The sequence below is a fragment of the Dermacentor variabilis genome, chromosome 5 (assembly GCF_050947875.1).
Source record: "Dermacentor variabilis isolate Ectoservices chromosome 5, ASM5094787v1, whole genome shotgun sequence".
NCBI classification, from domain to species: Eukaryota; Metazoa; Arthropoda; class Arachnida; order Ixodida; family Ixodidae; genus Dermacentor; species Dermacentor variabilis.
Window position 1 is genome coordinate 11211564 of NC_134572.1, and position 25309 is coordinate 11236872.

Consider the following 25309-nt stretch of genomic DNA (forward strand, 5'->3'; position numbering starts at 1 on the left):
GCGCTTATTCAAAAGCTAAAAATTCGACATCTGATGATACCTGGAAGTGTTATCGGGAACAATCCAAGTTATGCAAAACAGAAATTGAAGCAGCCAAAGACAAATTTTTCAACCATGATATTTCGAACATGTTAGCCCACAACACACAAAAATTCTGGAAAGTAATAAACCCCAAACCATCATCATCAGGCTTCATTTCCATAAAGAAAGACAGTGAATTCCTTCCATCATCGGAGGTCGCTACTGCATTAAATTATTTCTTCTTTTCTGTTTTTACAAGTGAACTTCCCGTTCCCGCTAACATTGTACTCGGTTCTGTTACCTCCATCATGAGTGATATCGTTATCACCCAAAAGGGCATTGAAGCTGCTATTGATCGTCTTTCTAACAGCTCGGCTCCCGGTCCAGACGGAATTTGTCCAAAACTACTAAAAATGACTAAACCAGTGATATCTCGCATTTTCGCCGCTCTTTTTCAACAATCTATTGATTCAGGATGTGTTCCTAACGAATGGAAAATAACTAAAATAATTCCAATCTTTAAGTCCGGTGACCCGTCATCTGTCTCAAACTACAGACCTATTTCACTGACCAGTATTCCATGTAAACTTCTAGAACACATTATATCATCAGCAATTATAACATACCTAACCGATCACAATCTCCTCTTCATTAACCAACACGGGTTCCAACGGGGTCGCTCATGTGAGACGCAGTTATTCGAGCTAGTCTCTGACCTGCACCAAGCTATCAACGACTCCTCACAAATAGACGCCATATTTATTGATTTTGCGAAGGCTTTTGATAAGGTAGCTCATAACCGTTTATTATTAAAACTTCGCCATTTTAACATAAATAGTAAAATTACGAATTGGATTAGAAATTTTTTAACTAACCGGTACCAATTTGTAACTACTAATGAATTTTCTTCTCCGCGATCACTAGTTAAATCCGGAGTGCCGCAGGGATCTGTATTGGGACCGATTTTATTCCTGCTATACGTAAACGACATCAGCAATAATATTAAATCTACAATAAGACTATTTGCAGATGATTGCGTAATTTATAGACGAATAATTAACTCTTTCGACACTGACATTTTACAATCTGACCTCGCGAAAATTACCGACTGGTGTAAACAGTGGCAAATGGAAATAAATGTTTCAAAAACTAAGGCTATAGCCTTCACTAGATCCAGTAACCCTAGGGTTACCCGTTACGTGATTAACGACATTAGTATTGCACATGCGCAAACAATAAGATATTTGGGAATTCATTTATCTTCAAACGTTTCATGGAATCATCACATCGATGCGATTACTAGCAGCGCTTGTAAAACCCTTGGCTACATTAGGCGTAACCTTTACTCGGCAAACAAGTCCACTAAATTATTAGCCTATACGACACTAGTTCGTTCGAAAATGGAGTACGCGTCTTTTATTTGGAATCCGCATCAATCGTACCTCATAAACAAGCTCGAGTCGGTCCAAAACAGAGCAGCCCGCTTCATCACGAAAAATTACTCTCGAATGTCTAGCATCACTAACATTAAGATGTCTCTAAATCTCCCCTCGTTAGAAAATCGAAGGCTGATAGGACTTCTTTCCCATTTTCACAAGTTATATCACTGCAGGTCGTCTTTCAGCGCACGCCACATCCGGCCCGCCCATCGTATCTTCCCGCGCCTTGATCATTCCTTTAAAGTGCAGCCCGTTCTTGCGCGCACTAACTTCTTGAGACACTCGCCCCTCTTTCTCGCGATATATCACTGGAATATGTTACCACATGAAATCATATCAGCTCTAAGTCACGATGATTTTCTAGCAAAACTAAAACAGTATTTTAACGTACTAACATACTATTCTCTTGCTCATTTCTTATAGGCATCACTGTGTTGTTGCGCGCCTTGTATTTTTTTCCCTCACCATATTTTGATGTTCCTTGCGCAAATGGTTTTGTGCTGGATTACCGCAGGGTCACTTGTACTGCATAAACTTTGTTCTGCTTGTGCTGTTCGTTGTTTCATGCAGTATCTGCTGGTATGCGTACGTTTTTATCAAGTATTTTTTTCTTGTATAAAGTGACCAAGTTACGTTGATTGTGTGTAACAGCCAGTTTAAATCTATATGTATCTTCAGCGTTTAGGACGGGTCGTTGTATTGCTCTTACTGGTTTCTTTTTGTTTGTTTTCATGTTTTTCCGCTTGTGTTCTTTTTATTGTAGCATGCATTATCTGTGTAAATGCGTATACTGTACATATAACTAATTCATTGTAACACCCCTATGTAATGCCCGCGTGGGCCTTTAGGGTACTTGAATAATAATAAAAAAAAAAACTGCAGCGCGACAGGAAGCCTACGCGCAGAGACAAAGTGAACACGGTGGGCGCTTCGGTTTGTTCGTTATTTACCTGTTTCGCTGCACTTAATAATGAATCAACGCCAACTAGATCGACTTTCAGTTCAACTGTCAGCTTTTATAAGTACCGCCCCTGTTACATTTAAAATAATTAGGCGCATTATCAAATGATGCGCAGCGCAGCGCATTGCTGCGCAATATACATTTCTCAAATCCAACTAATCAAAGTTTGTCTTCAAAAATAATGTTTCAGTCGGTAGAACACAATGCTAGCCCTGGTACGCGTGTGTGCTGCCACGTGTATACGCTTATACAGTCTGCGTTAACTTTCTTTCGTGTTGTTTCACCTTGAGTTTCTCACAGCGAACATGCCACCATGCAGTTGCACGCACTGTTGCATGCAGTTTAGCACAAACAATACAGACATGATGACGGGGAAGACGGCTAGGTACGTCTTGTGACAGATTGTTTTTCTGGGTGGTACCCTTTTTAACATTCCGTTGTATACGATGTCAGTGAGGCGCAGCAAACCATCAGTTGTTAGCATAGATCGCGTTTACAGCTTCCCTGTCCTCTGGCGTGCCCTGTTCGGCATGTGTCTACTGGCCCCACCATTCGGCCGTCGATGCACACTCCGCAGCTGGGAGGAACTCTGCCGGTGCCGCAGGAGAGCGGACGGTGCTCTCCGACGCGCATACCCGCTGTCCGCGGTTACGATTCGAGCATTCGCTCCACGGAGCGGTTCTCGCAGGTGCAGCTCACGACAACGGGGGAATTCCACTGCCATCACTGCAGGTAGCCGGGGCTTCTGCAGTGGGAGGCTGTGTGTGTGTGGGGGGGGGGGGGGGGGGAACGAGCTCCGTGAAAGTCGCTCCGGTGGTCTTCCAGCGCCGCTCGGCTGCTGCCGGTGGTCGCACCTCCTATCCCCCACCCCCCTCCTCGTCCGTGAACCTGACCCGAATCGAGGCCGACCTCGTATAAGAGGCGCATCCGGAAGCGCGCATCCCCCAGACGCCCCCCTTGGTCGGAAAGCAGTCGCACGCGCAGACATGGATTCTTCCTCGCCGCCTCGCTTCTTCGCAACCGCCGTCACGGTGAGTGCAACGGCCGACAACGCTTCTGGCCGGACGCCGGATCTGCCCGTCGGGTCTCCGAGCCGAGCTGCGCGCGTCGGGCGCGCGTGGAATCCCGTGTTCTTGCCGTAATCGCGGTGGTGACACGGTCGACCTTTCGCTCGTACCTCCTCCTTGTGTTACACGAGTGATTCGACGTGAGTATTGCCCCCCCCCCCCAACCATATATTTAATGACCTCCTCCCCTGTCCCACCCTCGTTCGCATATACTGCTTCCTGCTATGGGAACGAATACCTTGAAATAGAGGGCGGGTTGCGAAAAGGTACCCGTATAACCAACTATCCGATGAATGTGAGCAGGATCAACATCTATTGTATTGTAGCTTGAGCATCGGATTATATTTTCTGCATTTATATTTGTTCATTTGCAGACACTGTTGTGGTAACGCTTTAATACCTGAAGGATAAAATAGTCGAATACTCGCAGCGCAACTGTGAAGCAGTGCTAGAGGTTACACATGGTGATATGGACATTGCATCAGTTCGAGCACGACGACAGAACACGGTGAGTAGAAGTAAGGAACCTAAAACGGGAACTCAAAATAATGCTTGACGAAACTGCAGAATTTACACCTCACTTCATGCCGTGGAGTCACACTACAGAGGGGGGTGAAGAATACGTCTCTGTGCGTGTTTTCTGTCCATTGCTAAGGAGCGACAGTGATCCGCGACAAAGTGTGAGTGACCCTTGGTGTAGAGTGACGCGAGAGGCAGGGCTATAGAGCGGTCCGCTCGTATCGAGCCCAGTACCGCCAATTTTGTACAAATAACCTGGACTGAGCAGCCCGCAGTGAGACTCTACCGAACAGGTCGAGCTGTGCACATTCGCCCCTTCATCTGAATTAGGCGCTCAGAATGTGCCTTAGGCTACTTACACAGAGGCAGTGCCACAGCACTACCCCCTCCCCCTTTCCATTCTCGGGTAACAGAGGGTCAGCTGTACCCTTCCCCGTCCTGCAGGATTCCACGCAATCATGGCGCTGGCGAGCAGCTTTGAGTCAAGAGACTGCCGGACAAATCATATAAGGTCGTTCACACCAAATACTTATCAAACACAAACTAAATTTGTAGCTTGTTAAGCGTCTGCGTTTTAGACATATAGATCAATCAATTTCTGGATGCATTTAAGCTATTGCCAGCAGCCTAGAGAATGGCACTGTTCCTTCCCTTTGTTTTCAGTTAAGGCCACAGAGCGTTGTTATTAGTGCCGTACGTGTAGAGACCCCGTAATGTGCTCAGAAACAGTACAAATACGAGACCAAGCACCACGAAAGCGCTCGTTACCTTTCATAACGTTCACGACAGCTGCCGTCAGCAAAAAGCAACACCATTACTTAAACTACACCACATGGCCCGGGGCTCTTGCACTTAATCCACGTGAAGCAGGGGCCGATCGAGGTAGCAACAAGGAGATTGAGAAGAGGGTGTAACCAAAACAAACTGAAGAAGAAGGGGATGGGATGCTCACTGTGCGGTCAGTTTTTGTCAGCGCGAAAATTTTCAGACTGAACGCTGGACGTTTTACTGTTGCATGTGAGGTGCATAGTGTATTTATGGGCGTAGCTTGTACTGAGTACTTACGTGTCACCAAATAATTTTTTGTTTCTCTTTGATTTTTATTAGGTTCGCGTGCTACGCTTGCGCGCCGCATATTATCACATTCGCAAATATATGTATTCCGGCAATATAAAGAAAGAAAATCGAGGTTTCTCTGCGCCATCATACAAAACAAGTGCGGCGTCAACCACGGCCGTTCATATATGGTGCATATTTGTGCCGTTTTTGCTTACTATAGGTACGTAGCTCCCATTCCAGCACAATTCTCGCCAACCACTTTTTCCACGTATATATATATATATATATATATATATATATATATATATATATATATATATATATATATATATATATATATATATATATATGACACTGCTATACAGCGATGTTGATGAACTTAAAACGACGCAAGCTTCGCCATCATAATTGGCTTTGTTGCGTTCTGTAGCACTCCTGTCGCTTTAGTTCGCGATATTCGGGTTGCACGGTTACCCGATTCCGCTCTCGCCAGCCTCCAGTGGCTTCGATGCGATGTACTCGCTCCTTGCCGGTTTTCGACTGAAATACAAACGAGTAGGCTTAACATGGCGTTCTTCTTCTTCAATAGATGAGTGTGAGAAGGAATGCTCTTCATTGAAATTGCAGAGTATTTAGCCAGCGTATTTTCGCCTACATGCTGCTCTTCAGGGAATGGGACGAAGGAGAAGAAATGCCCTAGAAAAAGGTAAATGGTAAGGCAAAGGTAACAGGTAAATGGAGACAGTACATGCAAAATGAAATGAAATCGCAGCCTTGAACAGACGACGTGCGTGAGTCATGGTTTAGACAGCCAACCAATCGGCTGGATTTGATTAGAAGAAATTTTTCTTCAACTGCGAGGCTTTTCTTTCGAGGAACCCTTTGTAGCAAATGCCACGTTTGGGCGGATGTCTCATTTCCCATTTATTATTAGTTTCAAGATGCCGACTTAAATCGCTGCACTTTACTTGAACTGCTCTTGGAGGGTATAAGAAATATATTCGCTCAAAAGTGTTCCCATCGCGTCTGTTCTGAGCGACTAACAAGCAAAAAAAAAAAAGAAAGGGAAGGAAATTAGTAAAATCCGAACACGAATAATTCGAAGCGGGACGGAATCTAGACGTGCTACGCCAGAGTTCTACTTGCGACGCCGCATACAAAACATTTAAACAAGCTTTGTCTGTAAAACAAACAGAAGCTACCGCACGTCTCGTGTGTAGTACATACAGGGTGCCTCAGCTGTCATGCACAGAGTTAAAAAAAAAAAGAAAACAGAACACAGGCACACACAAACACGTGAACAAGAGCAAGTGGATGTTGTTTGGAGTCTCGTTGAGAAGATGCCAGCATGCTTTTTAGCTATTATGCACCTAGTCTTAAAAGAAAAGGTATTATTCTATGTGAATGAGAACAAGCGCATGTCGTTCACAGTATTTTTAGAGAAACCATCGGCTCTCTGAAACCCAATTATTATTAAAAAGTAATTATCTAACATTTTTGATTGTCAAGTTGGGAATCAGGCGGTTGTAGAGAACCGTAAAAGACGTCAAAATGTGGCGTTTCCAGCAAGGCCGGCACATATCGCGTGTTTACTCTCTTCAGAAAATTTAGGAAGTCCACGAAATATGACAAGTACCACATGGCTTCGCACTCGGGCGCTCATGAATCGCACTGCCATCGAGCAGACTCAGCGGGAAAGCAAGCCGTTTCTCAGGCTCACCGTTCAGTGCAGCGGGTTTTCTGATTCTTGATTCGCAATAATCGTCGGGAGCAGTTCGCGCGTCGTGGAGAGAACACGCCTGCCCATATCACCGCCGCCCGGCCCAGATGAATACCTCTCCTGCTGAGACTGTTTGATGGCGCGACCTCGATGTCGATCCTCCTCCCCGGCGGTGGGGGAGGAGGACATTGCGGGGCACCCTAGTGCTCACCAAGGTCCGCGCCTACGGTTGCGCAGCCGCATCATATTTTTCATATTTCGCGGGCTTTCTCTATTTGCCGAAAACAGTAAACACGCGATGTGTACCTTGTTGGAAACACTTCGTTTTTAGGTCTTTTATGATTATCTGCAACCTCTTAATTAACATATGGACAATTAGAACAACAAGAAAGAATTGAGCTAATTAATTTTATTTAACGAATGAATGTCAGTGTCTAAAATATTACTGGTTTTTAAGTGGTTTTTTTAGGACACTTGAAACAGGAAACGACCGCGCTTGTGTCTGTCGTCTTGTGTTTCGAGTGTCATCCTAAAATACCGCGCTAAGCATCTAAGCGCTATTGTATTTATCGCCATTTGGTTTGCTAATGTGACGCATTCCAGTAGTTAGCCGTAATAGAGCTATCACGCCTGCAATATCATTTGCTCACTTTGAGCAAGAGGACATCTCGTCTGCCAACGCCCGCGGTGACTGCCGAGCCTGCGCATATTTATTTATTCAAAAAATCTTACAGGCCTGAAGAATGTTCATTGGGTATGGGAAAACAAATGTTACACAGTATAAAGAGCAAACAATTATACAAAATTATACAATTATACAATGCTTTGCTAATAATAATACAACGAATAGTCAAGTTTACACAAATTCTAAAATTCTAAGATAAAAAGAAAAAAAGCATACAAGAAACAACGCAGACAAGACGTTTTTTTTTTTTAAGTAAGAAATGAATGTTTATGTCGTGACGGAATTTTTCTTTGTTAGCTTCAGCTACCAGGAAATCGGAAAGGTCGTTCCACAAGCGGATGACACGTGGAAGCGTAGATGGAACTTATATATTCTTGTGAACTTATATATTCGCAGATGGAACTTATATATTATATATTATATATTATATATTCTATACTATATATTATATATGAGAATATATTTATATTCGTGAACGACCTCGCATCTTGTATTTGGACAAGCAGCGTGTTTGCAAACGACTGAAGCGCTGCGATACATACCCCAGAACAACGCCTGCGATGGTATTTCCTAATGATCCGTATTATTTTTTCAATATTTTTGTTCTTCTATGGCTCGCACGAAGCCATGCATCACTGTAGCTGGCATGGGCCACTCGGCAGCGTGGATGATACGGAATGAACAGGAGCGGATAAAAATAATTCCTGCAAGATACGACCCAAAGTATCGAAGGAAGTCTACATGCAGGATGCCTCGCGTGCGGCCTCTGCTCTAGGTGAAAGCCGGACTGGAGTTGAGCAGTAAACGAACCGAGGCTGAAGGAAAGAGTCGGGGGAAGCAGACGGGTGAACGCAGACGGGCTGCAGAAGGAGCACACGATGTCAGGGCTCGTCGTCGTAAGAATCCGTTGCCAGAAACGTGGACATACTGATTGGCGCCGACCAGAAGCAGAACAAGAAATCGTCAGAGTTTCTTTGCATTGTCTGTCACTTTGAACGGACATCCTGTACGGGGATCGTATTTTGTTACGATCCATCGTTCATTCTTTATTCCTTTATTACCATTCGCCGCGCCTATATATAGCGGGCAATCCCGGCGATTACGGCGGCGCGGCGACATCTGGGCTAATCACAAAGGGCAAGAAGAATGGGAATAGAAGAAATGGGGGGGTCGTTACAAGATGTGGCCTCGGGTTACATTGAAAAAGTTGTCCACAAATATTCTTGATTTTAATGGAAATCAATGCCTTTCGAGCCTGTGTCAATTGTTCGAAATAGGTGAGAGGCGACGCGCGCACATCACTCAAAGGGAGCGCCTCCTGTCGATATGCGCGCGCCGGAGCCTTGGGCAGTGCAGCCGCATCTTTGCGACTTCCCTTGACAGCAGCTTTCCTGCACGCTGCTGGCTGACGCAAGCATCTCGGTCCAACGGACGCGCTCGGCAGCCGCGGCCTTTCCCTGACGCCCGCTGATCCGAGGACGGCGGCGTTTAAGGTCACCAGACCACTAATGTGTTGCAAGAAGCGGGACAGGCGGATGAAGGCGGGCATGCGTAACCAGAGCGCCGCTGACCGACCTAACCGCGCCTGCGCAATCTGACGACGGGGCGGAGAGGGTGCCGCCACTGCAGCTACGTCTACGAAGTCTCGGCGCTTGTCACGTGTGCTGACGGTGCTCAACGTCCCAGAGCTGCACCGTCGGTTATGCGGGGCGCCGTAGTGCAGCGATGCGGGTTTATTTTAGTCTCTTGAGGCTGTTTAATGTGCACATAAATCCATGCACACGAGAGCTTTTGTTTTGCTTGCTGCTCTCATCGGGACGCGACCGCCGCTGCGAGGAATATGGAACGCCCGAGCTGGCGATGACCGCAGCAACCGAGGACCACTGGCGAAACCTCGCTACGGCATATTTTCTGGCAGCAGCCCTGCTGGAGTCGGGATGGACAGAAAATGCGAAGGAGTGCATGGTCTAGATTTCACGGTGGTGCACAAGATATCTACGGTAGCTTCAACTTCCCTGCGACCATATGCGAGCTAATTACCTTGGGCGCTGTACGCAAAAAAAAAAAAACCAAACAAAAAGAAGTCAGATTTGTCTAGGTCGCACTTGATCCGCCCCTTTGATGCTCCTGTCACTGCATATTTAATCCTGGAACAGTATCTGCTCGTGCCAAGAAAAGAAGATGCTCGAAATGAAAGCGAAGGGACGCTTCGAGCCATGGCCAAGTGATAGGCTGCCACTTTCGTCCTTTGTCGGAATCCAATACCAAATACGAACGAATGTTCTTTTTTAATTTTTACTTATACTAAGCAACAGTTTCCGAACACTTCGTGCACTGCCATTTACGTTCCATTAAGACTTTCTTCATCTGGAACCGAAATGGCTGAATTTGTCTAATCAACACTGCGGCAGCTCAATACTGCTGATTTTCATTTTATACGTCCATGATAATTACGCTTGGGATTCACGCAATCACTTTCAAAATTTTATTTGGTGGCTTGTATGTTTTCGTTCAGTTACGTTCCTTTTTTCACCCGACGGCCCTCCGTTGAACATTGGACTAAGAATCACTTTGTAACCTATAATGCAAAGAAAAAATTGGAGGACGCTTAAGCTTCGCCTTCAAGAGTGGAACGCGACAGCGTTGCCGTCGACCCGCCAAGGGGTGTAAGACAATGCGCTCAGACAGTGATCACTTACGAGGCGCCCCGCATCGGACTCTGCGCCCACCTATCACGCGGTGAGCGTCGAGCAACGCAGCGTTCGGCGCGGCAACGAAACGCGCGCCTGAACAAACGGAACGAAGCAAAGAACTCGGTGTCTCGGAGGGGGAAACGATCTACGCCAGCCAAACGTCGTGATCGGCACGGGCAGAGAGATAGATAGATAGTAATCTAAAGAAAGGAACGGCGCTTGATTCTGTGGGAGCACGGCGAAGCGTCGTCAGGGGAGAGGGAGTCTGGGACGCGAGGCGCCTGGCACCGGTCCGCGCACAGCCCCAATGCGCGCGCGGCGCGCCACCTGTCGGGGCAGCGCCGTACATTGAGAGGAGGGGGTCTATTGTTTGCCGCAAGATGGCTCTGCGTGTGTGGTAAGCGCAGAAGAAATGTAGCGGAAACGTACTTCGCTATTCGTGTAAATGCGACTTCTGTAAGTTACATGCGCATAATTACCGATATACACCGCAGTATAACTTTCTACGGCTCGTTTCTAAGGCAACACAGCATTCACTAGACGCGCTTTTGTACCGCTTTCAAGCATCGAACTCGTGGCTGAGTGGTAGCGTCTCCGTCTCACACTCCGGAGACCCTGGTTCGATTCCCACCCAGCCCATCTTGGAAGTTGCTTTTTATTTATGAAGTGCCTGCCATGATTTATCGCTCACGGCCAACGCCGCGGACGCCGACGCCGACACCCGACACCGACGCCGACGACACCGGCTTTTCTGCGACACGAGCTCCTTAACGCTATCGCGTTAAAAGGAGGAATTGTACAATTGACGTAGCCCGGCTACGTACCTTAGCATATTCCTGCATCAATCAATCAATCAATCAATCAAATGTGTTTATTGATGTGCCCATGAAAAACATCGAGGGTATACTACTACTACTACTACGAATAATAATAATAATAATAATAATAATAGTAATAATAATAGTAATAATAATAGTAATAATAATAATAGTAGTAATAATAGTAATAATAATAATAATAATAATAAATATTATACCATAATAATAATTTGTTTTCAATACTGCCAGTCTTTTTCCGAGACCATAGCGGGTAGGCGTACAGATTGTACATGCAGGTATAATAAATCAGCACCATACGGCAAAACAGAAACAGGAATCCATGTGCAGTGACATTCATCACAAAGGTATAAGAGCTAAAGGTATGCACAACTTTCCTTAATGATAATTAGGAATGAATGCCAAGCTGAAATTCTATAAACAACACGCTTGTAACACCTATAACTTATACACACTTATATTCATCATCATCATCATCAGCCTGGTTACGCCCACTGCAGGGCAAAGGCCTCTCCCATTCTTCTCCAACTACCCCGGTCATGTACTAATTGTGGCCATGTTGTCCCTGCAAACTTCTTAATCTCATCCGCCCATCTAACTTTCTGCCGCCCTCTGCTACGCTTCCCTTCCCTTGGAATCTATTCCGTAACTCTTAATGACCATCGGTTATCTTTCCTCCTCATTACGTGTCCTGCCCATGCCCCCCCCCCCCCTATTTCTTTTTCTTGATTTCAACTAAGATATCATTAACTCGCGTTCGTTCCCTCACCCAATCTGCTCTTTTCTTATCCCTTAACGTTACACCTATCATTCTTCTTTCCATAGCTCGTTGTGTCGTCCTCAATTAAAGTAGAGCCCTTTTCGTAAGCCTCCAGGTTTCTGCCCCGTACGTGAGTACTGGTAAGACACAGCTGTTATAAACTTTTCTTTTGAGGGATAATGGCAACCTGCTGTTGATGATCTGAGAATGCCTGCCAAACGCACCCCAGCCCATTCTTATTCTTCTGATTATTTCAGTCTCATGATCCGGATCCGCAGTCACTACCTGTCCTAAGTAGATGTATTCCCTCACCACTTCTAGTGCCTCACTACCTATGGTAAACTGCTGTTCTCTTCCAAGACTGTTAAACATTACTTTAGTTTTCTGCAGATTCATTTTTAGACCCACCCTTCGGCTTTGCCTTTCCAAGTAAGTGAGCATGCATTTCAGTTGGTTCCCTGAGTTACTAAGCAAGGCAATATCATCAGCGAATCGCAAGTTACTAAGCAATCCTTCATTAACTCTTATCCCCAATTCTCCCCAATCCAGGTCTCTGAATACCTCCTGTAAACACGCTGTGAATAGCATTGGAGAGATCGTATCTCCCTGCCTGACGCCTTTCTTTATTGGAATTTTCTTGCTTTCTTTATGGAGGACTACGGTGGCTGTGGAGCCGCTATAGATTATATTATAAATAATTTAAAACTACACTTATATTATAAACAATTTAAAAAGCACAGATTTTAACAGCGGAGCTGCTTAAGCTTTTAGTTCCACCGTGGAGCATTACCAGAAAACTCAGCCCAGCTGTGCACCACCTCGCATTGCCTAGCAACCACCTGCGCGCCCGTAAGGCGAAGTCGTGACGTCACAGGCGAGTAAAAGCTCGAAGCAGCCGGCGCGGCGACACACCTCTCGTCTTCTCTACTGCGTGTGTACATGCTGCTGCCATGGGAAGACCGAAGAAAGTCCGGACGCCCGAAGATTAAGTGACTTACCAGCAAGAGCGCCGTACTGCCAAGCGCGAAGCGATGCGTCGCCGCCGAGCTGATCCGGAACACCGCGCCGAAGCTGCGGCTGAGAAGAGGCGACGCCGAGTCGAGGATCCCGAGTTTCAGTCCAGGGAACGCGAGAGTCGGCGCCTGAACGCTCGACGTCGCCGAGAACGCGTTCTCGGCCTGCGACTGCTCGAATACCTCCAGCGTCAAGCTCGCCGAGACAAGAACTTAGCAAAACCTAGCACAACCTCTCAAAACCTAGAAACAACTTACCCCCCCCTCCCCCAAGCCTACCATAACCTCGCAAAACCTAGAAACGACTTAGCCCAGCCTACCAACAACTTAGCAAACCTAGCATAACCTCGCAAAACCTACAAACAATTTAAGCAAGCCATGCAAAAGCTAGGTGATCACAAGCTCTGCTGCTGACTCCAACCTTGCACCACTAGCGCAAGCTGCACACGTTTTTTAAGCTCAGATAACACAAAGTAAGCAACAGAAAAAGATAACAGATATTAAAGCGAAAGCTTTACTGGCCGCGAACTTGCGATTTCGCCGTGGCGGTGCTCCGAGGAGGTACATGAAGTCAGAACGCGTGCCTCGCCGCGGATATTTTTTCCCTCTCTCTCGCTCCCTAGTCACTACTGCGCATGCGCCACTAGTAGCACCAAGCCACAGGTGTTCCGCCGCTGCGCAGCGCCGCGCCTTTCCGCTTCCGCCGTTTGGTAAGACGTCACACCGTGTTCCTCGTCGTTGCGCTCGCCTCCGCTCGCTTTGTCAGCTGCGTCGCATGCCTGATAGCATGTCCGAGGATTGAAGAGGAGAGCTCACGTGCGCCGCAACCACAGTTGAGGCGGTAGTATGGACGGCGACAATTTTGACAAGCAGGAGGAGGCCTGGAATCGACATCGGAACGAGATGAAGAGGAAACGAATCGCCCAGGAAACAGACGAACAGCGCGCCGAACCATTGGCTAAACGCCGCAACATAGCTAGACAACCAGACCAACCTGGACTTGCAGTCAAGATTAACCAAGGCTAACCATGATATGCCGTAGCTTTCGCTACGTATATTCTGGTATAGCGGAGCCAAGCCACTGCCAATTTTTTATACATGAAATGGACAAGGTACACAGAGAGATAACAACAAATATGATATCACTCTGTTGTGAGCATTCGGCCCCTAATATGCTTCCAATGATGGCGAAATGCCTCTGGGGCTGAGAACGTTACTGCATTAACGGATGATATTTTCTATTTTTGAGGCAAAGTCCGATAATGAATTCGCATTAGGAATCGATGGGTCTGAACAATTCCATTCCCTGACAGCAAGTGAAAAGAACTGCTTGAAAGTGTTTTTGTGGTAAGAGTACTCTTTTAATGTGTATGGAATGTTTGTGCCGGGTTACGCGGGATTCTGATGGACGGATGTACAATGACGTGTCAATTTTATAATAGTTGTGAAGTAGCTGAAAAAGAAATTTCAGGGGCTCTTGTTTTGCTCTAATCGCCAGTCTTTCGAAGCCATAGCTTGTCAACATATTTGTGGGAGAATCAGTGCGCTTATAATTGCTGCAGATGAGTCTTGCAGCCTACCCCTGTACATTTTCTAGTTATTTAATGTTATTAAGTGACTGTATAAGAAAACCATACTGTGTTAGCGCATTCTAATACAGGTCTAACATAGGTTGTATAGGCTAAAAGCTTGGTAGATTGAGGAGCCAGCCGGACGCATCTGCGAAGATTAAACAGCTTGTGCAGGGCAACTGAAGTAATATTAGAAATGTGCGCATCCCATCTGAGGTTTGAAGCAATCGTGACACCTAAATATTTTTGTTCATTCACTTTTTGAAGCCTAGTACCTTTGGTCCTGTAATCATATTCGATAGCTTCTTTTTTTTGCGTCATCGTCACACATACTGCTTTTTGGGGATAATCGACATTTGCCACGTGTCGCACCAGTTCGAGAAATGGTTTAAGGAATCAGTTAGTGCAAGGTGATATGAATGACTATTAATTTCTTTGTAAATAATGCAGTCGTCTGCGAAGGGCCTAGTGTTGCAAGCAAAAGATATTGTCTGTGATATCGTTAACAAAAATAAGAAATAACAGAGGCCCCAGAACAGGGCCTTGTGGTACAACGGACGTGACAGGCCGGGTTTCTGATGGTACTTACTCAAACAGGACCATATTGGGAATGGCCAGTTAAAAAGTCTTCAATCCAACTTGTTAATAATCCACCTCCAATAATATTTCGGAGCTTTGCAATTAGTTTGTTGTGACATACGAAATCACAGGCCTTAGTAAAGTCTAGTAGTGTAATATCTGTGTACGCGCAGTTATTAATAGACAGTGCTAAATCATGAACAACCTCTGTTAGTTGCGTTATAGTCGATAATCTGCTACGGAACCCCTGCTGGTTAGATGAAGAAATGCCGCTCGTCTCTAAGAAAACGATTAAGTGTTTGAAGATGATATGTTACAACAACAACAACGACAATTGAGGTTTTACTTGACAAAACGACGATCTGGTTATGAGGCGCGCCATAGTAGTAAACCCAGGATAATTTCTGATCACCTTGGACTCTTTAGATACATTTAAATCTAAGTACACGAGCGTTTCTGAATTTCTTCGCCTCCGTCGAAATGCGGCTACCCCGGCCGGGGCCTCGAGCTCGGCAGGCACAACGCCACAGCCACGCGGCTACCGCGACGGGTGTCCCCCACATGCCTAGTGCCTTACATGTGGTCATGTAGTACACTGTTTTGGTGCCCAATTACTTCGCACTTTTATTATAGAAAAGCTCGAGGCCACTAGCCTGTAATCCCAATGTCATAATGTTGTCTGTGCACACTTTGGCAAGTGTGTTTCTCGACCTTTTCGCTTGACGAAAGGTGTAACATTGTGAACGTGTGAACATCGAGAGGGGCGACACCTCGCTACAGAACTGTGCAAAATTGCTCTAAATATAACTTGTTTTTGCCAAGATAGTGTTTAACTGTCTACAAGGGACCAACGGCATATACGACAGGATATCAATACCTTGTATTTAAAACTGCATAATTTACGACGCTTTAAACAGCAACGTCCTACATGTTGGACGATAGCCAGACTAGGTGTGGTTTCGGGAGCCTATATAGTACGTAATGCATGATGCCAAAGAGGGTCAGACGTTATCATTAATTCGCGTCTGTCACATTAACTGTTTTGTTCCTTTATACTTGGGAGAGTAGATTCCTTGCTCAGTCTTTTGCAAACAAAACATTACAGAGGTTGAAGATAATGTTGAACCAAACTGGCACTCGTGATGATGCGCCATCATCCACCTTTATTCTTCCACATGAACATCAAGCTGCGGCACTATAGGTGACGAGGAAAGCAGCGAGGAATGCGCTACCAGTAGAGCGATTCGCAGACACAACGTTTTCGGTTGCGCAAAGCTTCGCAGTCCAGTGACGATAGTAAGGTTAGCACTGAGCCACCAGCAAAATGTCAGACGTTTTGTAGAAAGTGAGCACAAGCGCAATCTGAACGTGTTTTCCTTGCACCCGGTCCTGTGGCACACCAATTTATGAAGGAGCAGCCCTGACTGCAAAGTCCGAAAAATGTTTCACTGATGAAATGGCCACTTTTCTTGTAGATAACACCAAGTGCTACGGACAGCAAAGTAATCAATGCTTCGACGATACACGGGGTAAGAGGAAGTGGTTTCAGGCCCTTTATCTTAGGCGTGCCTTACCTAGAGTGGTAGAATATAGACGAAATTTTTCCAAGTAATTTTCAAAGCATGACTACCAGCTTTTGATTACCGAGTTGATTGAGATTCCAAAGTAATAGTCTTTCACTGTAAACGCTACAGAACTCTTGCAGTCACGTCTAATAATTACGGCGTGCAACCTGACGAACTGGTATTGAGACATTTGAGAAAAATTCATTGAAGTATCATGGTCAAAATTCAAAGCCTTTACAATCACACGATATAATGCTAGCACATGTGGAATGGTGAGACATAACCAAAACAGTGCAATTTACTGTGCTGCTATATTGACAAGAAGCGGTAGTCTTCGCTACTTAACTTTTTGATGTGTGTGTAAAAAAATGCATTCAAGCTATAGAGGGTAGCAAGTCATAAAGCTCACCTGAAGCATGCCAAAGAACTCTAGCAGTCATATATGCCAGAACGTCTATGGCTATAAGCCATTACATGGAAAAGGACGACAGTATCTTTAATAAACACAAAATGGATTTGCTTGTACGTTCATTTTGTGATTCTGCCGGACAAACTAATAATGGGTTCGCACTTCCACGTGAATACTACCATCGGTTGTGAGAAACTTTACATAGGAGTTCGTACGAAAGCTAAAATTTAATCACACGCGATAAGAAGCGCATTTGCCTGGCGTCCCATACGTAGGACGACTCAGATCCAAGGGTTAAAAATAATGTTCATGTCACTAAAAGGCTGATACTGTATTATGAACCTTCGGAAATGCTTTCTATTAAAAATATTCTTAAATATTTAAGTTGCTAACGTTTAGGCATATATGGGTTAACAAAAAGCGCGGTGAATATCAGTTTTCAAGTTTTTGATATCGAGGATAGTGCCGACGTAAGCGGAAAATAAATTGTATATTGCTCTCTTGAGGCAATATTGGTTGATAGTCAGCGCTTCGTCTGTTCGTTCCGTTTGGCCTGTCTCGCTGTAATTTCGTTTAACTGTAACGTGCTCCAAACAGCCCGCATTCGGACTCTTTTGCGAACAGAATGACATTCAATTCGTTATTATAAATCTGTGAATGTTACTACGCTATCTATAGTTAGGAAATGAGCAGTAGAATCCGCGAATAATCTCGTTTTTCTTCACATAGTGTTCGATACTACTATCGTGTCTTCTGCAATGCACATCAGGTGTCCCTAATAGATGTTAACAAGCACCACTACTCCTAATGCGTCTAGAATAGGTCATCACGTTCGATAGAAAACATTTTACTCCTGCTATTTCGTGATGATCAACAGTGCGCGTTGAAGAGAAACTTCGCGTTTGAGCCAACGCCTCGGCAATAGGACTTTGTCCTTTTATCTAAACGTTGCATACTTCTAGCCTGTAATATTCTTTGTTCTCCCACTTTTTACACACGTACTACGAAATAAGCTCTCTTTGAAAGCCTCACTGCTGCTTTACAAGGAAGGAGATCGTGAACCTTTCTGCACGGCAAGTTTCAGAAATGCTTTTATTTTTGGTGCAGAACAAGGAGGCATCCAGCCAGCGAATAATAGTCGTGCTCACATGAGTGCTAAAGCGGCGGATCGCATCTCCTTGTCGGCACGTTGGACCAAGTTAAACGACGGTAATGCGCTTGGAAGCGCATCAGTGCTCCGGACGAGAGAAAATCAAAAAGGGCGAAGGAGACGGGGGGAAAAATCCTGACGCTTGCCTTCCTCTCCTCAGCTGCATATAAAAACAGGCAGAAATGGATTACAGCTTGTCTCGGTCATCGTCGCCAGAAAAAGTCATGCTCCGCATGCAAACGTTGGCGCATAGCGTTGTCGTGACGCGCCGGGAAATGCGACACGCTACTGTCGGATACAAGTAAACACTGCCTATGAAATCGATGATTGGACGACCTCTCCTCTGTTCGGGAAGTAAATCCATTTTCGAAAGAGCAGAACAGAATGCCGACCAAAGGGTGTAGTTGAACAAGGTTCCCGTGTAGAATAAAGCTTTCGTTTGTTCACTTGAACAAGCGGGTAAGGTTTCCGCGTGAAAGCCGAAATGGGAACCCTGTGAGTACACCACTTATATTGGCGTTCTGTCTTTCTGTCTCTAGCAAGGAACTCTGCGTATGACTTACAACAGGCTCTCAGCAGCAGCCTAAGACATAACGGAATAGATTAATGCCGATGACGTCTTGATTTCAGCAAACTTCGTGAACACATGGCAGAACGAGGGGAATGATCTTTCACGTCATCATCTTCCAAAAGCACTTAACAGAAAGAATTCGTTAACATGCGTCCTGATATACGCACGCGCATATGATGCTCATTTCACATCGACAGCTGCACAGAAAACTATACATTACGGCTCTCACTCTCAATATAGGGTTGAAAAAACAGAGAGAGAGAGAGAGAGAGAGAGAGAGAGAGAGAGAGAGAGAGAGAGAGAGAGACCTAAATGCAGAGATCAACTTAAACCATCGCTCTTGTGGGGCCGCTGGAATTGTAGCAAAACTTTGGAAACATTAATATTCCATATAAAAATGTAAAACAAAACGAGACGAGATTTTTAACTCGGAGAAAACAAATTATTCCAATCAAGAGCATACTTCGAAATAGAATGCGAGCACTTCACAACACGTGCACATTTATTATGGTCTCTTCAAGATAAAAGCCGTTACCACAACCTATACGCTCAGGGTAATGCAATGTTTAAGATCCCTGTGATGTGTGGATTTACGGGTAAAAACTCGTGGAAGCGACTGATTTCGAAGGGGGGAAGGGAACGCACTCGTAACGCGAGGTGCCTTTATCATTAATGAACTGTTCGCATACGCGTAATTTTTCCGAAAGGAAATCATCGGAGCAGGAAAGTGCCTAGTAGGTAGTCGGGAGGCCTTCCTTCACTTACCTGTCAGGTCTTGTTATTACTGGGTATTTCTATTCCGAAACAACTGTATGGTAGCAGCCGAAAATTCATGCTGCAAGTCAGATAAGTGGCAATGCTTTACCTTGGTTGTAGCAAACATAAAAGGATGAACTCGCCTGTTCTGCGTTTTCACTAGGGAAATTAGTGCGAACTTCACCGTAGGCGCAGTGCATCTTCCGACACTCATATAGCAGATGCGAATCAACGAGGGGCCAGCTGGTTTGCTACCTTGTCACCGCCAACAGACACACTGAAAAAGATATAAGTTGGCTGTAGTTAGCAGTTAACGCTAAATCAACTATAATTCATGGTGCACTTTCTTTCCATGGTGAAGAACAAGCGCAGTTCTGCCTATGTGTGGACAGTTTCTTGTTTTCGTATTAGACGACTCTCCGTAATTTGTGTTCTACACTGACAGCGAGTACAGATTTTCCACAGCTGCCCCTTATATGGCTGTTGTATTTTGTCCATTGGAAGTTGCGTAAATTGCCGGTTTCAAAGAAGTTCGAACTGTACAGGATTATTTGCGCCACAATCAGCGGCAACAAAGTTGGCGAGAACAATGCGAACAATCTCGCGGAAAGCGTCCGCGAAGCGGTGGCTTCGGAAGCGGGGCAGGCTTGAGGACCAGGAGGAGGGGGCCAGTGTTGGGGCCACTTGAGGGGCAGCCTCAGCTGGGGGAGCGAGAGAGAGCTGCACTGCCGGTGCAGGTGGCGGGCGCGTTTGCGGATGTGGGTCAAGCGGCGGCGGTCACGGCCACTTCCTGCCCGGTCGGATCGCTCGTCCCAGCGCGAGACAAAGACGCGCCCCGCGGTGACCCCCTCTCCCTGCTTGACTCGCCCTCCGTTCGCTGGGCGAAGGGGCCTCGCGTGCGCAGATGCGGACGGGAGTGCGCATCCGTGGCATGCTGCCGAGCGCGGAACGCAGGAGGGGCGGGGAACGGGAACAAATGCGATTAGCTCACTCTAACTGCTTCCTAATGCTCGCCGCGAAGCACGTTCACGGTGACTGCCCAGAACGCTGAATTCAGTCGCGGAATCCACGGAAGCGAAACAAAGGCCGCAGCGGCTGAACCGCACGCAGTCTTTCATCGAGCCGCCCTCGGCCATCGAGAGATATCTGTGGCCTCGGATAGCAAATTGTGAAAAACAAAGGATCTAATGTTTGCACGCGTTGTAAGAAGGTTCGCGTACGAGGAAGCTCCACTACCAGTGTTCTTTTGTCGAGACCCGCCACTACTTGCTATTCTTTTATGTAGAACAAACGAGAGAGAGACGTACTCGTATTTTTGCGCTGCGTTGTGCTCCGACATTTTACGCTTTGTATCTCGCGACAACGCAAACGCGCCTATACAACTTCTGTAAGAGCGTCTGAAGGTATGACGGGAATAATACCAATACTTATAGAAACGGAAGCCGGTATGGCTGTAGTGTGCCAGTGTGCTACAAGTTATCCTGGTGGGGTATCGGCCACCGCTCATTGGCTAGAGCTGAACCAGCGTAAGGAAAACTGGCTATGGGTACCTGTTTTCTTCTCACTGGTACCCTAGCTCAGCCAACTGGCACAATTCAGCGGCAGCCGCAATGGACGCGCCTACTAGGTGGTTATCTACACTAAATGCCCCCCCCCCCTCCCCCTTTAAATCATAGGAACATTTAATACTGGTGTCAGCGGTGCATGCAGCACGTGGGAGCATTTAAAGAAACACCGCTTGGAACATCTGAGGAGACAAGCGTTATTTAGTTCGAACAAGCGCTTACACGTGCCATACCGTCAAATGTGTGGAAAGAGCCGTGAAAAAGCTCGAAAGATGCATACGTATGCTGCTATAGCGCTGCACAAGGGTTGTGCGCATTGCGTATCAAGCAACGCTAACGCGCTGAAAAAGTCGTTGCGCTTGTTGAGCATGAAGTGAATAATCCGTCTACTGCTTTCCTGATCGCAGCTATTCCTGCTGGTGGTTCTGGCACTAGGAAGGGGCGCGCATGCTGACTCGGCCACCGAGCGAGAGCCTGCCTCGTTCCGGCAGCAGCAGCCGCTGGGCTCGTACCCCACAGTGTACGGGCTCGCGTACCAGCAAGGGTTTCCGACCGCCTACCTGGCCAGGCCTGTTGCGAGGCCATCGCTTGGATCTCGCCTTCGGGGCCTGGTGAACGCGCTGTTCTTCCGCCGCCAGCAGCAACAGCAGCAGCAGCCTGGCTATCCGACCTTCAAGCCATCGGCCGCCGTCAAGCCCGATCTGGTTGCAGCAGCGTCCAAGCCCTTGCTCCACTCGGCGCACAAGATCCACTTTCCGGGCTCCTTCCAGACTGACAAACTGGGATACGGGAAGCAGGGACTGCAGGCAGCCTACGCCCAGGCATACCCCTACCTTTCCACGGCAAAACTCTACAACGGTCTTTATGGGACCTCGAAGAACACGTACGCCGCAAAGCCCTTCGCCGGAGCATACAAGGCCTGACTACCCCGGACAGATGTTACTCTGAAAGAACGGGATGCGGCCTGAGCGCTTTCACTGGCGCCTCGTTTTTTTTTTTTCAATTGTGGTGAAGTTCACTGTCATCATTTGCTACCCTTCGAGACACTCAGCAAATCATCGTGGACCTTGCAGAGCGCCCGTTTAGCATCAGGAGGCATCGTTACTGCTGAGGTCTGAAGGGTCATCGCTTTCAACTCCACGACTCATGGTTATCCATATCGAACAAACGGGCATCAGTCAACGATTGGGTGACATTCGTCATATTTGAGCTGCCTCCTCGTCCTTTCCATGAGCGCCTTGAGTTTATAATGGCCAAGATTGACGACATGGAGTCTGCCATTTTAGTGCTTGTCAGCCAGCCCATAAGAGTGCCAGATCTGGCGAAATTTTGTCTCAAACGGCATAACTGTTTCTCAGCATCTGTCCCTGCCGTTGGCAAAGAATGTGCGTCTGCTCTTGCACTTGGCGCAAGTACCACGAGGCGTGTTCAAAAGCATTTTGAGAAAGCTGGAATAACCGCACCAAGAATGGTGTTCGTTCAAGTGAGGCACCGTCATACGGGTTCTCTTTCAGAGACGTTCTCTTTCGTAATTTAATTATAGCAATTTAGCATGTCATGTTGTTATTAATTGTTAGAAGGACGTCATCGTAAAACATTGTTACCAACACAAGCTAAGAGTTCCACATATGTGTCAGGCACACGTGATGATCGGCAGCATGATGTATTAAAATGAAACTTCGTAGTCTTAAAAGTGCTCGTGGGTACAACTTAGAATTGACTCTCATATCGTCTGAAATTAGGAATGGAAAGTGGGAGTGCCCAAGAAAAAAGCCAACTCGCAGTAAATGGAGGCATAGTAGCAAGGGATCTATCTATCTAGTGTAGTGCAGATAGCCTGACATGTAGCTTTTAATGAAGACGCCAAAATAAAAGCGGTTGAGAACTTATGCTTTTTTGCAGGACAGTGTGAGTAGGGTGCATTAAGCTTATAACAATCTGTAGTACCTCGCCCGATTTTCGCAGTCAGTGTGATGACATCCACCGTTTGCTGTTGCAAATTTGCGTTGTGCCATGCTTAGTGGAAACCACTATTGCTTTTGAGAGCGGCCCAACGCATGTAAAGATTCGCTGACACCTCAAGTAGAAGTCAGGCAGTATTTATACGAAAGTACACATTTTCAATGCGAGTTTCTTACCCGATATAACGATTGTTCTCGTGAAACTCGATACAACTGCATTGTGCCGAGTTATCGTTGTGATGTAAAGGCAAGTGTTTTGCTAAAAGGCTGAAAGATCAACAGTGACCGAAGGTCAGTGCACTGCGTGTGATGAGCTGAAGGGTGAGAGCTTACGTAGTGACGAAATATATTTCACTACTGTGCCTATATGCTAAGAGTTATTTGTTCGACCTGCGAAACTTCTTGATCTTCATAAGCTTCCACTGTGCGGCAAGAAGACCATTGTAACGTAGCCGCGTATAGAAGGTACGAGAACCACTGTATAGCCTCTGTGACACGAAAGAGAAAGCATGTTTGGCCTCGGTGACTACCATCTAAAGTTTATTGGCTACGGTAGAACTTGGCTAAAGTCGAGCCGCTCACTTTCCCCGATCCTTCTCACTCGATTCTAAGCCTTAGGTCATGCGCTGAGCCATTTGTTAAAAAGAACATTTACCTTTAGACTTGCCACGGAGAATGGATGAGAATTGTATTGCCATTTAGTGTGTGTGCGTGTGTGCGTGTACCAGCATCTTTGTATCGAACAAACCAAAAATGAAAAGAGCTCAGAGAATCGTCTATTTATTTGCTACATTTGGCTATCACGAAACCCACCCACAATTTTTCATCACTGACGGATACTCCACCGTGCACTGTTCTGGGTAAAAAAATGAGGTCTGGTAAGCGCGACCTAGTAGTACAAGTTCGAAATTGTGGATAGAGCTAGGTAGATAAATTATACGTTCGCTTAGCACATGTAACGCACGACGGCGTAAGCCGAACTCAATAAGATGACAACCAGAGGTGATTTGTTGGCCGCGATATACTCGTATTTGAGTAAGAATGCATTTAGGTTAGCGCTAGCGCTTGATGTCATGTGAAGTGAAGCAGTGAACAATGTGAGCATACAAAAAGAGTGGTATGACGACAAAAATGTTGCGCACTTTCATTTGCGGCGCTGGGATCTGTAAAATCGGCAGGAAGCGAAGGCAAACGAGCAGCACAAGCAGTTGCGCGGACCACAGACGAGCGCTGTTGCGGCGAGCTCTCGGCATGCGCCCAGAGTCCGTTGGCGTCGTTTCAAAATATCGATGCCGAGAAATATCACTCCCATATATCAAAATGAGCAACATGACGTTTTCTTCCCCCGATAACGTTTAGTCCTCTTAGATGAAATATATGTCATAATATCACTTGGCTGTATGCGTTACAATATTTATGCGTGCCCTGATCCTAATAAATTTGTGTGCTGTCTTTACCGTCTTCTCTTGACTTAATTTGTATACGAGGCTGCCTTTTCTTTTCTACAGAGGGCGGCAGACCGAAGGTGAAATCTGTGCGACGTAAGCAGACATGTGAGCCACGCTGTATGTAGTTCAATGCTCCGCAACCGCGTTGGTAACGCAATGACGAAGAGTCAATGATAATGACTGAAAAGGATGAAATCAAGTGAAACGTTATCACTTGTACAACAGAATGAAATTCAAGCAGAGTATCTATAGTCCCCTTGCAGGCAGTTTTTAAGTGGTTCGAACCTTGTAAAACAATGGCTTGCGCGATGACTTCGAGCCAACTGGGATGCCTTCTAGTCAGACCTCCGTGACCATGAGGTTCCGACAAACCATCGCCTCCGAGATAACGGGTGAGCTAGTCTACTGAGTGTTCCACGTGACTTGAGCCAATCCTTAAAGATATGCAAACGCCACCTAGCTAGACACAACCAAGATAACGTTGCTTGCCGCCTCTCGGAGATACTCAGATTACTCTCTGCATTCCGCCTAATTGTGTAAGTAGAGGCTTAATTAATTAACAAATTAATTAATTATATATTAATTGACTTCTCAAATATAATTATACGAAAGGTGCCAATGTTCAAATTGTATAGCAACATGAAAAACTTCCTATACAGCTTTCTGTTGCTCAAGATTTGGAGGGCGCTTAAGCTTCGCCTTTAAGAGTGGAAGGCGACAGCATTCAAAAGTCCCTGGCTGCTTCTCACGCATCCAGGCAATTGCAGCTTACGTGACCGTAATGTTTACCGGGAAATGCTGGCAGGGAACGCTGTTAAAGAAGGCGAGCTTTCTGGTAGAAACGCCGCCTCTTGCGTGGGCCGCGGATGCACGGAGGCGAGCGCCATCTGTTGCAAGGACCCGAGCGCGGCGCTCTGTGAACGGTCGAAGCACAAGAAAATGGGTTTGTGCTTGGATTTCC

At 46.2% G+C, this 25309-nt stretch overlaps 1 protein-coding gene across 1 annotated transcript; it reads left to right on the forward strand.

The window, feature by feature from the left end:
* Positions 1-3382: 3382 nt before the first annotated feature.
* LOC142581794 (uncharacterized) lies at positions 3383-24343 on the forward strand. Its single transcript, XM_075691246.1, has 2 exons — positions 3383-3452; positions 21347-24343. Exons 1-2 carry the CDS (start codon positions 3408-3410, stop codon positions 21860-21862), a joined length of 561 nt encoding a protein of 186 aa, XP_075547361.1. The 5' UTR covers positions 3383-3407; the 3' UTR covers positions 21863-24343.
* Positions 24344-25309: the final 966 nt, after the last annotated feature.